This window comes from Carex rostrata, chromosome 10, assembly GCF_964058835.1.
Source record: "Carex rostrata chromosome 10, lpCarRost1.2, whole genome shotgun sequence".
Taxonomy (NCBI): domain Eukaryota; kingdom Viridiplantae; phylum Streptophyta; class Magnoliopsida; order Poales; family Cyperaceae; genus Carex; species Carex rostrata.
This window is the reverse complement of record NC_135927.1, coordinates 9,157,032-9,174,593: the sequence shown is the minus strand read 5'-3', so window position 1 is coordinate 9,174,593 and position 17,562 is coordinate 9,157,032. Positions and strand designations below refer to the sequence as shown.

The window sequence follows — 17,562 nt, the reverse complement described above, 5'->3', positions numbered from 1 at the left end:
ATAGATTGAACATCTAACAATTTGGATCGATTATTTGAACTTTAAAAATAGAAAAATCAAGTTGTTTTTCTTTCAGATTAAAAAAATATATTTTAAACTTAACCATTCTCTCTCTCTAGCTACTTGTTTTCTGTCTGTCGTCAGCACTCTATCAATCATTACCAAGTAACAACCACGGAAAAACATTGAATCCGGTGGAACAATGGAGTAGAACTAGGGTGCTCTTAAGCTCACCAAAGTTTTGATGAGCTTAACTCTAAAACTCATCAAATCGATTTCAAATGATGAATCCGAACCGTTGAAACTCACCTACCTTACGTGTGATGCATCTACATATGAAATTTTTAAACATTTGAATTAATTTGGTATAAAGTCAAGTGGTCAAAATTAGAAGGTTAATAAATTAATTTTAGTGCATTCATTTTTTGAACGTTTTTTGACCGCTTGACTTCATACTAAATTAATTCGAATGTTTAAAAATTTCACATGTAGATGCATCACACATAAGGTAGGCGGGTTTTAACGGTTCGAATTCATCATTTGAAATTAATTTGATGAGTTTTAGAGTTAAGCTCAGCAAAACTTTGGTGAGCTTAAGAGCACCTAGTTCTACTCGGAACATTGACCTTTCCAAAGCTTTGAAATATTAGAGTTAATTTTGGGCCATCTTTCAAGATATAGTAAGTTGACATTGTTTTGGGTCATCTTATTTTGGGCTATCTTTCAAGGTATAGTAAGTTGATATTGTTTTGGGTCATCTTATTTTGAGCTATCTTTCAAGGTATAGTAAGTTGATTTTGGGCCATATTTTGGGCATATATTTTGATCTTATTTTGAGCATATTTTGAAAAAAGTTCCAGAAGCATGTACCATCCAATTTGGCATTTGTTTATTACTTCAAAAAATTGCAATTCATGCTGCAATTGTCTCAATTGGATGATCGCCTGTTGAGAAAGCAAAAACTGTGACAAACATTTTTCAAGCCATATTTTTTGTGGCTGAAAAAAAATAAAAATGTTTGGATTTGAGCCATTGATTTCGGTTCAAACAGTAGATTCGGATTATTTTTGTAGTTTATCTAGTAAATTCAAATTCTAAGATACTCCATATTTTCCTAAACACACTTCTAAAAAAATAGATTGGAGTACCTTAGAATTTGAATGTACTAGAAGGATTGTAAAATATTTATTCTAAGATGTACTAGAAGGATCACGAAATATTTATATTGACCCAGATCCAAAGTTTGAACCGGGATTAATAACTCAAATTCAAACCTCTTCTTTTTTAGCAACACACCAAGATTTTTTTTTTTCAAGCCACAAAAACATGACCTGAAAAAATATTTTGTAATCCTTTTCTAGTATATCTAAATACTATGATATTTCATCTATTTTATTACATAATCCTTCTAGTACATATATATTGTAATATATTTCATCTATTTTCAAAAATTAACAAAACTATTATATTCGTTAGAATTCAAATCTTGTCAATTTTTTTTAATAAGCACGTTTCTGAAATTCGAGGTTATGTTTGGATTTTTAATTTTTTAGGATATGAGTAAAAAAATTGGGTCTAACACACATGTTTCAATTCCAACAAAAAGTATTTCTAAAAAAATGAATACATAAATTTATAGAAGTTCTTACTTTACAAAAATTTATAATTGAATAAAAAGGCTGTAAATAGTATGTCCCCCAAAATTTCTATTCCAATAATTTTATATTGGATATGTGGATAACCAATCGTTATCAACATGTACTTGTAAGTTATCAAATTTTTGTGGATCCACACATTTTAGAATCCGTATCACCCCAGATATCTAAGATGCAAGTTATAAATCTGAACTATTATTTTTATGTGGCACCAATCTCAAAACAGACACTCTATAGTTTCAACTGGCTCCGAATTGAGTTTGATCTGACTGGAATTAATCTGAGCCGTCCAATTTTATAAATTGTAACTCAGGTTAATTGGGGGGACACGGATTCCACATTTTATCCAACCCATTAAAATCATGTCAGGTACTTTTTAGAGACATCTTAAATGTTTTTTTATAAAATAATTGATAAACCTTTTTTTGATTGAAAAATAATTGATAAACGAAGCCCCTAAGAATTTTCTCTCCAGTATCGCTGCAGCTTCTGATTTCAGTGTCTCCGTTTGTTAACCAAAACAGCTAATAAAATAATTTCAGGAAAAAAAAAGCGGGAAAAATAAAATAAAATATCTATATTAATTTAGCCGTCACAGGCACTAGATAAGCACACCATCATCACACAGGGAATTACTCTTTTGACTGCACCAAGACCACGTGCTCTCATACTCCGACCAATACTGTGATACCAAAGCTATATTCTGACAACCATGTGCCACGCTTATTTTAAATATTTGTTAAACAGGTACTTTTCTCTGACGAAAGATTGAGATTTGTTCATGCACCAGGTTTGAAGTTGAAAGCTTAGGATATTGAAGATGTGGGAATCTGCAACAATTCATATTGTATTTTTTTTTTAAATATAACAATCCATATTGTATTATTGTAGGTAGAAACTCAAATTTTGAGTTACTGTAGACATAATCAGTAGTGATATCAGAAAATTGAGATGAAAAGACTGGGGAAATAAATATGTATTTTGTAATTTTATTTTATGAGAAGAACTAATAACTTAATAATATTTTTTTTGTAAAATACTTTTTTTTGTAATACTATTTTGAAGAACTGCAGAATTGATGTACTGACACAAGCACTTGTCTCTCTTTTAAGAGGGCGGATGTTCAATTCTTGAGAATAATATCTAAAAGATATGGGGTGTACCGGAGCCCTTTAAATAAAAAAAAGACAACTGAAAAATTCCAACTTACGGGTGTGCTTAGCACTTCTTGCCCTCCACCTACTTGTCCCTAGTCCAATATGCATTGGCACGTATACTAAAAGGATCTCTTAAATTTTCAATTTGAATCGGATTTAACTAAATTATTATTAGACAATTCATATTCTAAACTCAAAATTTGAGGTACTACAGATGATAGGAACTCGGTTCCACAATTGGCCGAAATTTTTATACATAGGAAAAAAATAAATAAAAATATTAAAAATAATTGTATGAAAATTTGAAAAATGGGAAGGCCATAGGGGCCTATGGTGTCGTCACACACTCAAGACCGTGAAAAAAAAAATTCATAAGTGGGACACCATGAGACAACACAATCCAGAAAAAAAAAAAAAATGAGACACCATGGGGCAACCCAACCTAGAAAAGAAAAAAAAAAGTGAGATGTCATGGGATAATCCAACTCAGAAAACGAAAAATTATTCCCTCTTCAATTTTGGGGATTTGTTTCTTTTTTGCATTTCTTGAGCTGGGTTGTCCCGTGGCATCCCAATTTTTTTTTTTTGTGTTCCCTAGGTTGGGTTGCTTCATGGCGTCCAACTTTCGAATTTATTTTTTATTTTTCTGCAGGAACGCCATGGTTTGTTAGTTGTTACTGTCTTCTCATTTTTAAAATTTTCACACGAGATTTCTTATTTTTAATATTTTTAATTTAAATTTCTTATGAATAAAAATTTCGGCACAATTGGCATCAATTTATTTTTTATCAAGTAATATAGTTTTCAATGCATCTCTATATAAAGAATGAAAGATATTAGAGAATTCATGTAAAAGTAGAATTCATTTTATTTTAGTTATGAAATAATACTCTTTAATATATTTAGTTGAAAAATAAAGTATAGTAATAATTTATCCTGAATTTGTATGATAAATGTAGGTGATTTTATTAACTATTTATTTGAAATATCCGTTATTATTAGATATTCTAAATCTATTGTTTTTTCAACCATTTGTAGGGATAAATTAAAAATTAGGTAATACTTATTACCACTTTCATGACACGATATTTATAAATTATCTCCTAACCCTCATTTTATTCTACTATTAAAAAAAATTGTTATCAAAATTACCTTCTTATCCATTCTTTATTTTCACTAGTAAACAAAATAAATAAAACGTTTGTTTGTGTCTCTTGGTATATTCTTGAAACTTTGGTCCAGGTGCACGTACAAGAATCGAATAAACAAGGTTACCATTGGCCCAGTGATTAAATACACAAAAGTCTTCGTTCTAGTCTTTTCATGGTCATCCCCTCCATTGACAAAGACTGGAGATGTCCATTAATGGAGGACCAATCATCAGATGTAATGAGGTATGTTAAACAACCAACTTAAATATTCACTTTCCACGAAACCCAGATGGGAAAAAAAATTTCTTACTAAAAAAAAAAAAAAATTCACTTTCCAAGGAAAAAAGAAAGAATATTCGGTAATAATTTTAAAATATGAAAAATTATAGTAAATAATAAGTTTAGCAAATTCATATTATTAGTTTTTTTTTGTAGTACATGGCCAATAACAATAACTATATGTATGTAGTGTGCTTTTTTAATATTGAAGTCTTGTTATTAAGTAGTTAAATATAAGACTATAGTTAGTACCTCATATTCAATTAAATTATTGATTCATTCCTTGCTTGGTCCATCCAAGTATATTACTTACCTATATAACCACATATTTCAATCAAATTATCTTATGTGATTATCTCCTTGTTTATATCTAACATAATTATTATTGAATATATTAGTTCTAATATATATCATGTTTATAATATATTGAAAATAAATTACATTTGACCTAGTACCAATTTAAGTACAAATCAAAATGAAAAAAATGATTGCCTTGGGCTTCTATATTAGTCAACAACTGAACACCTCCAGCTATCATAAACAGAGAAGATAGTTGTATTGTACCTTTTCTCTTCGCTCGGAGCCAAGCACCTACTGTCTGTCTCTTTTTTCAATTCATTCCCCCATTTCTCTCTCTCATCTTCTTTCTCTCAAAGCAACAGCCGCGACTAGAGCTTTCGAAGAAAGTGAGACGCTAGTGCACGGTAATTGAATCAAACTAAAATCTGATCTACTTTTTCTTATATTAATCAATCGCTATTGTTTCTAATCATTGGTGGTTGTAATTTGGGGATGGGGGGTTAAGATCAGATCGAGTTGGAATTGAATCGGATCGGATCTGAGGGTGGCAGATGCAACGACAGACGAGGCAACTGGGGAGGTCGGGGACGATGACAAGAGGCGAGAAGCGCGCGTTGGAATCGAATGGTGATGATGAGGAGATGCATGGCGAGACTAAGCGACCTAAAGTTCCCGCTCTTGCCAGGTACTTTTACTAGTTTTAGTCTTCCTGCTCTTTCCAGGTGCTTTACTGGTTTAGTCAGAGTTAATTTTATTTTTTTACAGTTACTGAAAAAGAGGGGCGTTTTTGTAATGGTAGGATTAGTTTCTAGCAGTGGAATTAGTAAGGAAAGGGGACTAGTCAGTTCTAATTGAACTTGTTAGTTGTCAAGAGAGTAGCTCGCAATAGCAAATTTTACTCATTTGGACCAATTAGCCAATTTTAGGTAGAGGAGGTTGAGAGAGGAGAGAGGAGAGAGAGAGAGAGAGAGAGAGAGAGAGAGATTATGCTCTGTACTTTATAAGTGTAGTAGGACTGGAGGAAAGACTTGGCTTTACTTGAATTGAACTCATAATATTGCAATTTTTTTTTAAGTGTAGTTATTTTCTCAAATTGACTAAGCCCTTTTGGGGGAGGTTAAAACATGGAGTGCTCCGATTTCCTGATACTATTCATGGTACTCATATTATCAGTTCCCCGACGTATGGTTTTGACCTAATTGAGTTTCAGCAGACATTCAATTCCGCTCAATCAACTACTTTTTAACCAACAATACTTTGTATCTTGAGCTCTGCAATTATGATAAAATAAATTTCAGTTCAACCCTAACTGCCCTTTGTTTATCTTCAGCTATTCACTTTACACATGGAGCAGGCTAATCAAAACAAGAAATTACATGCTTAGTTTACTTGTTTGGTTTACTTTTGTTTTCTTATGTAACCTTTTTTTTTTTTTTTATAATTCCTTTCAGTGTAATTGTTGAGGCATTGAAGGTGGATAGCTTACAAAAGCTATGTTCTTCTCTTGAGCCTATTCTTCGTAGAGTGGTTAGTATAATTTTAAACAAATCACCAATTCATTTCTAATTTGTTTTGCCTTCACTTAGGAGTTGATTTAATGTACTTTGATAAAACAGGTCAGTGAAGAGGTGGAGCGTGCCTTGGCAAAACTAGGACCGGCAAGACTTCAAGGAAGGTTAGACCTATAACCCATCTATGAGTCTATCTTTATGTTTTTCTTTCCTTTGATGCTTGATTGTGATTTTTATAGGCCTTTCATTGGCTTTCTTATATGTTTTCTTTTTCCCTTTTATCAGTACAACTTTTTAATTATTGCAATTCTTGGATGCAAAGAGTTTCTTTGGTAACTCTTGGTTTGTATTTATAACTTAAAAATGCCCCTTAGCATGTCAAATATATAGTTTAAAAGAGACTGCAATTCTGTTTAGCATTAACCAAGGACCAGTTTAGAGAAAAATCATTTATATAGTAAGCATAAAGAATTGGCATATAGTTGGGAATTTCTCAACAGATTGACATGTATAAAGTTATTTACCTAACAAATTTTTTTGCACCACAGACCTGCATCTCCTAAGCGAATAGAAGGCCCAGATGGGAGGAACTTACAGCTCCACTTTCGCACCCGGCTGGCTCTCCCACTCTTCACTGGTGGTAAAGTTGAAGGTGAGCAGGGTGCGGCCATTCATGTGGTGCTACTTGACACCACCACCGGCATTGTTGTGACAAGTGGGCCCGAGGCGTCAGCCAAGCTGGATGTGGTTGTTTTAGAGGGGGATTTCAATAAGGAGGATGATGATGATTGGACTGAGGAGGAGTTTGAGGGCCATGCGGTGAAGGAGAGAGAAGGGAAACGACCCCTTCTCACTGGAGAACTCTCGGTAATGATAACGAAGCTCCTGTCATTTTACATTATTTGCCAACAACATTCAACTCCTAGAATTTTTTTATTAATAATTATAATTCTTTTTGTTTCTCGGTGAATAATGTTTAGTGCACCCTAGGATTTTTTATTTTACTTGTAGCTACATGTAAAGTTTTTTGGAAAGGGCAGATATACAAAGAGCTAAGTTATTTTTACCTCAGTAGCTGACCGTTACTGGCCTGACACCTACCTGTAGAAGTCACCATTGAATGTAATCGGAGATTGTGGTACTTGAACAATTCAAAAGAAGACTGCCAGGATTAGGGTTTCTAACAAATCTGATATATAATTTTATTTTAAATGAAGGTGACCTTGAAGGAAGGGGTTGGGACCCTAGGGGAGCTGATATTTACTGACAACTCCAGTTGGATAAGGAGCCGCAAATTCAGGCTGGGTCTAAAGGTAGCTGCAGGGTTCTGTGAGGGCATTCGTGTCAGAGAGGCCAAAACTGAGGCCTTTACTGTAAAAGACCACAGAGGAGAACGTAAGTTGAAAATTGCCAAGTAATTGTGTATTATATTTTTATTCCTTGGAGTATTACTTCCCTTACAAAAGTGGTTCTTTTAATTATATAGAGACCCTACATTTTATAAAATGAGCAAATTATCAAAATTTTGTCATGAAGCTTCCCTTGAGAAAACTCATTTGGCAAGGACTGTTATGAAAAGGATGTTACTTTGTATTTACTGAAAAAGAAAGTCTATTTCTAGGAGTCAGTGCAAGGCAAGCAGCAAAATTAGTTTTCGGTTTGGAACAATGTTATTGAGGTTAGCTCTGACAAGGTTTATTTGGTAATATGCAATGATATACTTTTTAATTAAATGAGTCTTGCTAATATGAAGCATCGGTCTCCCTGCTTCAGCTTGAAATCTTGATTTTGATGATTTGAGTAGCTGATCCAAGCTGCTTCTTTGATCTCCTTCGTCAAAATTTTGTAGAGGACCAGCTCTTACATTTTTCTTATATTTTTACTATTTTTTTTGGATAGGGTTAGAAAGGAAAATTTTATGCATTCTAGACCATCCAAGAACAATAACTTTTCTCCTATCCAATGAAATAGTAAGAAAAATCTAAAAGAATGTCCTGATACCCTTCAAAATTTGAACACATTGAGCAGATCTTGATTCTCCTAGTCAATAATTGGATGGTACACTGGCCAGTCGGGCCAAACCATTTCTATTTATCAATATCAAACACATACTGCCTGATATGTCTTTTTTAAATTTTTTTGAAAGTCTTTGCTTTTCTTTTGATTTTTTAGTGTACAAGAAGCACTACCCCCCGGCCTTGAAGGATGAAGTCTGGAGATTAGAAAAAATAGGAAAAGACGGTGCTTTTCACACAAAGCTCAATGCCAAGGGCATTAATACAGTTGAAGATTTTCTTCGCCTCCTTATTCGTGACCAACAGGGCCTAAGAAATGTGAGTTTTGTTTATTAAGTTCCCCAATTTTTGTGTGGATACAGGAACTATTAGGCTGTATTATACCTCAGTTCACCCTTTTATCAATTGTACCTATTAGATACGGTTGTTGAATTATGTCTATGTTTGAATTTAACCCTTGAATGCAGTCCAGACCATTTTTCTCATAGTCAAGTAATTAGTCTTGCTAATTGCTTGCTGTGACCAAGAGAAGTTTAGAATTGGAAACTGTTTGCTTTGATTTTCCCATTCTCAAAATTAAGTAGCTGTTGATCCTCTTAATTTTTCAATTAAGCTTGAAATCAATCATCATGATCGTTACGAGGGAATGTATACTGTTTCTCTTCATCAATACCACCATGATCATGACAACTGTATAATGTAATGCAGATACTGGGGAGTAGCATGTCAAATAAGATGTGGGACAATCTTGTTGAGCATGCCAAGACATGTGTGCTCAGTGGGAAGCATTATATATTCTACGCTGATCATACCAGAAACACTGGCGCCGTTTTCAACAATATTTATGAATTTGTTGGTATGATCAATGGTGCACAATTTTATTCTGCGGAGTCCCTTACTGAAAACCAAAGGGTCAGTAATTATCGGAGTTCTTTTCCTTTTGGGCTATTTTTATTTTGTTTTGTTAGGTTTCTGCAAAGCATGCCTTGTAATCAACCATGACTGAAATAGCCAATAAACATTTTCCATATTTGCTAGTAAGTGGTTGTATTTAAGGTATTTGCAACTGATATCTGCTTTTGTATTTTACCAAGGAAAAGAAACTTTGTTGTACTGAACTACCTATGCATATTTTATTTTATCTTTTTTTTTGAAAGAACTGATAGAGGCCCTAAAACCCTAAAATGAGAAAGCAATGAAGGGATATATATGTTGGCATTCAAGTATGTCATTAACCAGTTCTGAAGAAATGTTCTAGCATCAGTAAATAGAGGTTAGTTTAGTTGAATTTTACCTGACTTGCAAAGAAAGCTTCTATGGTTTGTGTATTGATTATAAAAATGGAATGTCCTTGCTTCTGTTTTCAGAGACAATTAAACATGAGTGCGCAAGAAAAATAAATTCTGATCTTTTACATTTATTTTGCTAAGTCAGGTGCAAGTGTGGTAAAAACTTCGGTATTATTTCAAAGTATCATAAGATTTCATATCTGAACTATGTGATTAACTAATATTCTTTTCTTTCTTTTTCCAGCCGATGGCTGACACACTTGTGAAAAAAGCATATGACAACTGGAACACACATGTGATAGAATATGATGGAGAGGCTCTCCTGAGCTTCAAGCAGGAAAAGAAATCTGTTTCCACTCGTAGCAACAACAAAGCCAGCACACCTGCTGCTTCTGCTAGTGGGTTCGCGGGTGCGGGTTCTTCTAATATGGTTCTGCCCATACCTGCTCCTGCCAACCCGTCTTTAATTGGAGAAGGTTATTTTTTGTTCTATTTATTTTTAACATTCACGTTTTTGCTCGAGTAATCTATTTTAAGCAAGATAATTTAAAATTATAGTATACCTACCTGTACTGTAAAACAAAGGGCGAATTTCATGTATACTTTTCTAAACCCTCGAAATTATGTATTTTCCCTTCTAAAATTCATAATGTGATATTTATTCATATAAGTTTCCAAAATGTTCAAAATTACCCAATTTAAAGTATCTTCTATCAAAACTTACTTTACAATTATAATGTTCTCATTTTATGCTCTATTGAAAGATGAAAAATATGTAGCCTTTGTAAGAGAGTTTTAGTCTTCTAATTAGTCTGTATCTTTCAGGATATTTTTAGGGATAAAATATGTGGCCTTTGTAAATAAAATGTAAGATAGTTTTTGAAATTTATGAATTTTAAAAGGGGAAATACGTAATTTTGAGGTTTTTGAAGGTTATAAAAGAAATTCTCCCTAAAACTATTTTATTTACAAATCATAATTTTGCATTTAAGCAATGGATGATTTTCGAGTTAAATGAATTAACCTTGAAACTTTAATATGACTCTGTAGTTATTACTCATTTCTTAGAGTACTTGAATTAGTTCAGCAATTGCATCTGTTATTCTAATAATATGGATGTTACCTTTAAATATTTATATTTTCTCCTGTTTGCACCAAAATTTAAGTTGTTGACATACTTTTCAGGAGATGGATCTAAACTTGGTTATAACATGGGCCATTCCACAACCCAGTATCCATCAAACCAGCCGCCTATGCAGTTTGATCATTCCCCTTTCATTCCTGAGCCCCAGTTCAATGGAACTCAACTTATTCGCAACTCTGCCTCTACCAGCTCCCCCAACCCTAACCTCCTAGCCTTGGCCCCACCACCTCAGACCCCACAAACCCTAAACCTAGATTTCTCTCAACAGCATATGGATTCACTCTCCAACCCCTATGGCCGTGTAGATGACTACTTGATGGAAGAAGAAATACGCATGCGTAGCCATGAAATACTAGAGAATGAAGAGATGCAACATTTATTGCGGGTTCTAACCATGGGTGGGGCCCAGGGGACTTCTGGTATGGCTGATGATGGCTATGGGTTCTCTTCCTACATGAACACACCTGGCACGACTTTCGGGTTTGACACTGAGGAGAGGGGTGGGACCCGCTCGTCATCTGGGAAGGCTGTTGTTGGATGGTTGAAGATTAAGGCGGCCATGAGGTGGGGAATATTCGTGAGGAAGAAGGCTGCAGAGAGGCGGGCCCAGCTTGTCGAGCTGGACGATTGATGACATGGCATTAAGCAAATCATTAATGTCCCTGAAAATAGTGATAATAATTTTGTGCGTACGCCATACCTTGGGGATACTGGTCCTTGAGGGCGCATATGGAATTTGGAACTCAACAGGGATGTTCTTAAAAAAAGGTTGTATTGGATGGTTAGGGCAGAGGTTTTTCATGCATGTCCCTTGAAAAGTTGATTATCCTCTCATGGAGGCAAATATGAGACTTGTTAGGTTTTACAGGGATGTAATTGAAGAAACCCCCATAGTGTACTTATAGCAGTGGTTAGTTTGTTAGCCTTGTTGTACCATAGCTGTCTGGGGATTAACTAACCCTAATCACCTATGTTGGGGCTTAGCTTTTGTACCAATGTGGGTGTCAAGCTCAGAACCCTAATTTCTGTTATGGAGTTACTGTTTTGTACAGTGTTTTTATATTTTATTATTGTTGTTGTTGCAAGAGATAGTTTTTACTTGCTGTTAACCCTGTATTTGTTTTGTGTTTGATTTTGACCGTGGAGGTGATCTATTTGACTGATTGTGATAATTTGTAGTGGAATGGTAAATTATGCTTGGGAAAATTTGGTCTCCTTTTTGTTGGAATAATTTGGGTTCTTTTTCAACTGTATGTAATCCCAGTTTAAGTTTATCTTCTTTAACGGTACTCAAAAGAATAGAAAAATGTCTGGATTGAATGCAAGTGCAAATTTAGAATTGATTTATTTTAAGCCAGGTGAATCCTCCGAATTTTTTATTAATAGAAATAAAATAAAAAAAATATCGAAATTCGAGAGTACTGTTGAGTTTTTTGGAAAAATAGGTAGGATGGGTCGTGTTAACCCGTCCCACCGAACGGGTCTAATTAACCCGTCCTGGTTACTCCCCCTTAATCAAATTCCTTAATCGAATTTGCTTAATCAAATTCGCGCAAAAAAAAAAAAAAAAGAACCCGGACGGGTTTACAGGACCCATCCCGAACTTCAAAAAAAAAAAAAAAAAAAAAAAAAACGGACGGGGAGGGGTGGGTAGACTAGCAGTGCGAATAGAAGTTTGAATCTCTGTCTCTGTTTATGTTTTATTTTAGTACTTTAAGCTTCAATTTCTATCACTAACTGGAAACTTGCTCGTCCATGCACACGACCTGAGTATGAGTATGACTGTATATGTATATGAGTATGCGTAGTTAGAAGAGAAGATATGATTAAGGCTGATTGATTAGCTAGCTTAGTTGTCAATGAGGATTTTGTTGAAGAGAAACCGAGGAAAGTAAGGACAGCAAGAGCATATTTTAGACTACTCAGGACAGCATTGACCTTGAGATCTAGGCCAATGCAATATGATTAAGACTGATTGATTAGCTGTCAATGAGGACTTTGTTGAAGAGAAACCCAGGTAAGTAAGGATAGGAAGATGCTAGAGTCCTCAGGATAGCATTGACCTAGATATCTAGGTAACTCAAACCAAAGGAAGGAGTACCAGAAGCATCTGCTGGTCAAAGAGGATTGCTCAAAATCTCACCAAGTGAGACCCTTTTGAGAGGTGCCTGCTGTTCATCTACAAGTGTCCATAGACATAGACATGCTAGAGTGCTGAGCTTTCAAAAAATGTTGGTCGTCTGGAGAAGGAGATGCGATACAACATATATAGAAAAAGAGTGCTTTCAAAAAATGTTTTTTTTTTTTTTAAGTTCGGGATGGGTCCTGTAAACCCGTCCGTTTTTTTTTTTGCACGAATTTGATTAAGGAGGGAGTAACCGGGACGGGTTAATTAGACCCGTCCGGTGGGATGGATTAACACAACCCATCCTACCTATTTTTCGAGAAAACTCAACAATAATCTCGAATTTCGATATTTTTGTTATTTTATTTCTATTAATAAAAAATTCGGGGTGAATCCTTGCATGTGGATGTCTAGTCTTCAATAAGAAGAAAAAAGAACCTAATTATGGCAGAGATATAATATAACATGGGATGTTGACAAAATATCAGAGAAAAAGGTGGCTTCGATTTCAACATATAGATTAAAGAGGATAATAAGTCAATGATATTCTTGCCTATTTAATGAGAGCATTTTCTTGGCGAATGATTACAGGAAAAGGAAACATGATTAAATAGGATCATAGTCACAAGATTCGCAAATTAAATCTGAATAATTCGTTTTTTTGGTGATGCCGAGCGGAACGCAGAATTATTCAGTTTAAATCCGAATAATTTGCGAATTTTATGATTTTTTTCCTTAATTTTACAAATTATTCGTGAATTTTATCCAAAACAATTTTTTTTTGGTTTTTTTTTTTTGCTCTCTTGCAGGACTGAGATTCTGATCCGGATAATTCTAATTCATTCCCGAATTATACCTGAATTATTCCTGAATTATTCCTGAATCATGAATTTTTGACCTCGTCGAACCGAATCCGAATAATTCATTTGTCACTATGAATGGGATAACGCCATGTACTTTAGTCGCTACTGATTATTTTGCTGAAGTGCATACATGATGGAATATTATATTCATCTCTTCTTGTTTCTCAACTTTTTCGCTTTAAGTAGGTATTCTGATTTCTGAAATATTTGTACTTCTTTGGTTGTTGCTAATTTTTATAAAACAGGAAGATTTGGTTAGAAAAATAAGAACTATGAAATATGTTACAATGACAATGTTTTTGGAGGGTTTACTAGGTTTTTTCAAAAAATCAATGTGCACACTTCTTAAAATAGGTTGGAGGTTGTTATTCCATATCATGAAGGTTTGTAATTGGAAAATAAAGAGATTGGTGTTTCTGAAAGAAGAAAAAAAAAAGCTCTCCAAGAGACTAAGGAACCATTTTTTTTTTTCGTTATCAGAAAACCCGTAGGTCAATTACATCAGACAGGGAGTTTCAGAAATTTAAATCAAACATCCCTCAGCCCATTCCATTACAGCACCCGTGCTATATCCAACTTATAAATTGAAACAGGGGAAAGTGTGTCCTAGATGGTCCCAACCATTTAATCTCTCTTTTTTCGCTAAATTATCTGTCATATCATTATGGCATTGATGCACATGAACAGTGGCGTAGTCAGGATTTGAGTCAGGAGTAGATGGAAATCGGGTTCGGGTTTTTTTTTTCTGAATGGGTTCACATTCAAATCGCCTTCATAATTCTCTCCTCGCCTCCACCCGTCTATCAAATTGCATCTCTGCTTATCGAGTCGGTTGTAATTTCTAAATTACTAATTGATGTCAAAAATACTAAAACAATTACTTGTAATTTCTAAAATAATTGGTAATAATTGGGCGGAGGAGAATCGTTACTCCGAATTGAACAAAGATTTAAAAATACTTTTCTTTCCTAATTAGATTAAACGACTCACACATCCATCTTTGAAGTCTGAACTGACAATTGCTACTCCGAATTGAATTCAGAAGTAGACAGAATCAAATTCAGAAGTAGGCAAAATCTATTAAAGAACCTCGTCCAAAAAAAAAAAAAATTCCAGGGGTAGGCAAGCTGCCTACCCCTGCAGCATTGTGGCTCCACCACTGCGCATGAACACACACAAAGGATTTGTTTTCCTGCAGCATCTTCCAAACTTCAAGGATTTCATCGAACGCACGCCAGTCAGCATCTATGGGTGGGTTGCGGACTGGGTCTGTACCAGATAGAAAGAACATGACACTATCTCATGAGTTATTGCTGAGACAATTGACTCTTTTAGAGCCATCGCTTCAATCTGCAACGAGCAGCATCCCCTGACGTCCTTAGATTTGTAGAGGATCATCTCGTCTTTATGCCACATCACCACTCCAACTCCCCCATACTATGAACCATCTGAGTAGCAGTGTAAATCATTTTGTATTTCTGACAAGGTGGCAGCTTGCTGCACCCTACTCGGCATCACACAAAAGTTGCATATTGCTTCCAGTTTTGATTCCCAATTAATTGAATAGAGATAGGACCTGAACTGAGTGAATTCGGGTTGCTTGCCTCCATAAATTTTATCATTTCTACAATGCCATAGGGCCCATGTCGAGTTGACATACGTTAGCCATTGCTCATCATCCAAAGTATCTGACATCCCTTGAAGAGCCTGTGTAATACTTTTATTTAGAGTATCCGTCATTAGTCCTCGAGGACCCGCTAAGAAGCAAGCTCTTGCAAATTGACTTTGGTGCAAGAGATGAATCGCATCCTCTTCATGAGTGCCCCAGTTCGCACATATCGGGCTAATTGAAAGGAATCTGTGTTGCATGGTCTTTGCTAATGGAAGCGCCTTGTAAATCAGTTTCCAGAGGATTTGAAGCACCTCACCCCTACGCCAAACTCTCTCACAACTCTTTTGTTCCAACAGTAAGGTTAGTATGCGGATGTCTTAGCAAAGCATAACCCGATTTCACAGAATAATGTCATTACTAGCCTTTTTGAATTGAGACAGTCCCCAGTAGCATCCGGGTTCGGTGGTACTATATCTGTTTGCCATGATCTCCATGTAAATTGCATAGCCAAAACACTGAACTAGAGCATGATCAGTTGCACCCCTTCCGTGTATGCTGCTCCAAAAATCAGGACAGTCAGTCAGTGGTTGTGCAGGAGGAGCTAGGTGGACTCCTCTTAGTGCCCTGGTTTGCACACGATACTCCGAACTTCTAGATAGAACATCCATCCCTAGCATGGCCGGTCCTGGGGCAGGGCACCCAGGGCGATGGCCCCGGGTCCCAGGATTCAAAGGGCCCCAAAATTTTTTTAGTATGTATATATTACAAAAAAATTATTTGTATATATTGAAAATAAATAAAATATTAAAAATCAAACTTTGTATATATAAAAGCTCTAAACTTTTCTATAAATAAAAATGATCTATTGGCATATTAATAAAATAGTATGTATATATATATAAAGGTAAGGGTGTAATCGGTCGGATACGGAACGGATAGTGATCAAACTGTATCTTTATCCGTTGTAATTTTTCAAATACGGATGCGAATATGGATAGTCTCGGATACGGATACGGATACGGATCGGATATTAAATGTATACGAATATGAATTATATATCAGACGAATATGAATATAATTCGGATAATTAAAAAAATTACTAATATACATTCGAGTAAAGTATAATATCTAAATATAGTTTTTTTTTTCATTCATTAATTAGATCTAATATTTTTCATAATAAATTTGTTGGATACAAAACATACATCATATTACCAAAATATTAGTCACTATTCATCTCATAATGTTATATTGTTAATCATAATATATCAATTAAAGATCAATAGTGTTTTTTTCTAAGCACGTAGGACAAAAATAAAAAGAGTCTTGAACCAGCTACATTAACGATCATATATCAATACCATGCAACTAAAATATAAGTAATAAATTATTGGTATTTAACAACTCATTTCTTGTGGAGTAGAGGTGTAAATAGTCAGATACAGATAGTTATGGATAGTTAATTATTAAACTGTATCCTTATCCGTTGTAACTTTTCGGATACGAATACGGATGCAGATACAAATAGTTAATTATTAACCTGTATCCTTATCCGTTATAACTTTTCGAATATGGATACAAATACCGATAGTCTCGGATATGAATACAGATCAGATAATTTAAGTAATTTTTTGGATTCAGATCCGAAAGAAATCGGATAATATCTTATTCATTTACACCTCTATATAAAGAACTCAAACTTATCTCCCGCCCCGGACCTCAAAATCTTCAGGACCGGCCCTGAGATTTCCTAGGATGAATATATACGGAGATAGAGAACACCCTTGTCTGAGCCTGCTTTCTGGCTAAAAAACCATCACCCTTCCCAATCCATTTGATTAAAGGTTTTTGATAAGTCCACCTTCAAACAAAATTCCTTGTTCTTATAGGATTTTAAACCAAACGAATGGAGCACTTCTCGAAGAAGAATAACATTGTTAGATAGAAGGATATTTTCCCAGAAAAAGTAAGGTTGCCAGTTAGTGTTTAATGATACACGAAACAAACATTATTCTTTCTTTAGTTAGAACCAAATTGGTGAATTCCTCGAAAATAAATCTGCTAGAATAACATGATTGTTGAAGGCCCATAATCAATGTCTCCCCTTCTACATATAAATTATAAACAAGTCCAAGCTCAAAATTAGTTTTCATAAAGATATTAAGAATTGTTTAGAAACTATCAAATAAAATATCTTGTAATGTAAGATATAGGAAAATTTAAAAGAGACCAAAATACCTTAGGTCTAGATATTTCTTTGACTCTCATGGAGCAAGTATAAATATGGTGTTTTGCTCCTCATTTTGGACCATCCAAGCAAAATAAGAGAGTAAGAGAGAAATAAAAAAGAGTATTGTAGTAGTTTGGAGGTGTAGGATAATATAAGTAGTAGAGGATGTAATTTTGAAGGTTAAATTATTAAGTAATAGAGTTGTAAGAATGTCTTGATAGAGTAATAAAA

At 34.6% G+C, this 17,562-nt stretch overlaps 1 protein-coding gene across 2 annotated transcripts; it reads left to right on the top strand.

Annotated features, from left to right (window-relative positions):
- The first annotated feature begins 4,800 nt into the window (after positions 1-4,800).
- Positions 4,801-11,700, top strand: LOC144560386 (calmodulin-binding protein 60 D-like). Of its 2 annotated transcripts, none has more exons than XM_078309572.1 (10): positions 4,801-4,946; positions 5,048-5,227; positions 5,994-6,069; positions 6,159-6,217; positions 6,602-6,920; positions 7,271-7,448; positions 8,226-8,386; positions 8,777-8,980; positions 9,602-9,833; positions 10,543-11,700. In XM_078309572.1, exons 2-10 carry the CDS (start codon positions 5,094-5,096, stop codon positions 11,130-11,132), a joined length of 1,953 nt encoding a protein of 650 aa, XP_078165698.1. In that variant the 5' UTR covers positions 4,801-4,946; positions 5,048-5,093; the 3' UTR covers positions 11,133-11,700. The 2 variants fall into 2 exon arrangements, with proteins under 2 accessions (XP_078165698.1, XP_078165697.1); XM_078309571.1 differs by having other exon boundaries at positions 4,807-4,946; positions 5,053-5,227.
- The last annotated feature ends 5,862 nt before the right edge of the window (positions 11,701-17,562 follow it).

What these genes read in the sequence shown, in the direction of transcription:
- LOC144560386 (XM_078309572.1), top strand. Translation starts at nt 5,094, where the DNA reads ATGCAACGACAGACGAGGCAACTGGGGAGGTCGGGGACGATGACAAGA. An exon ending in CCGGCAAGACTTCAAGGAAG is followed by an intron (nt 6,218 to 6,601) that starts GTTAGACCTATA and finishes TTTGCACCACAG; the next exon opens with ACCTGCATCTCCTAAGCGAA. An exon ending in AAAAGACCACAGAGGAGAAC is followed by an intron (nt 7,449 to 8,225) that starts GTAAGTTGAAAA and finishes TTGATTTTTTAG; the next exon opens with TGTACAAGAAGCACTACCCC.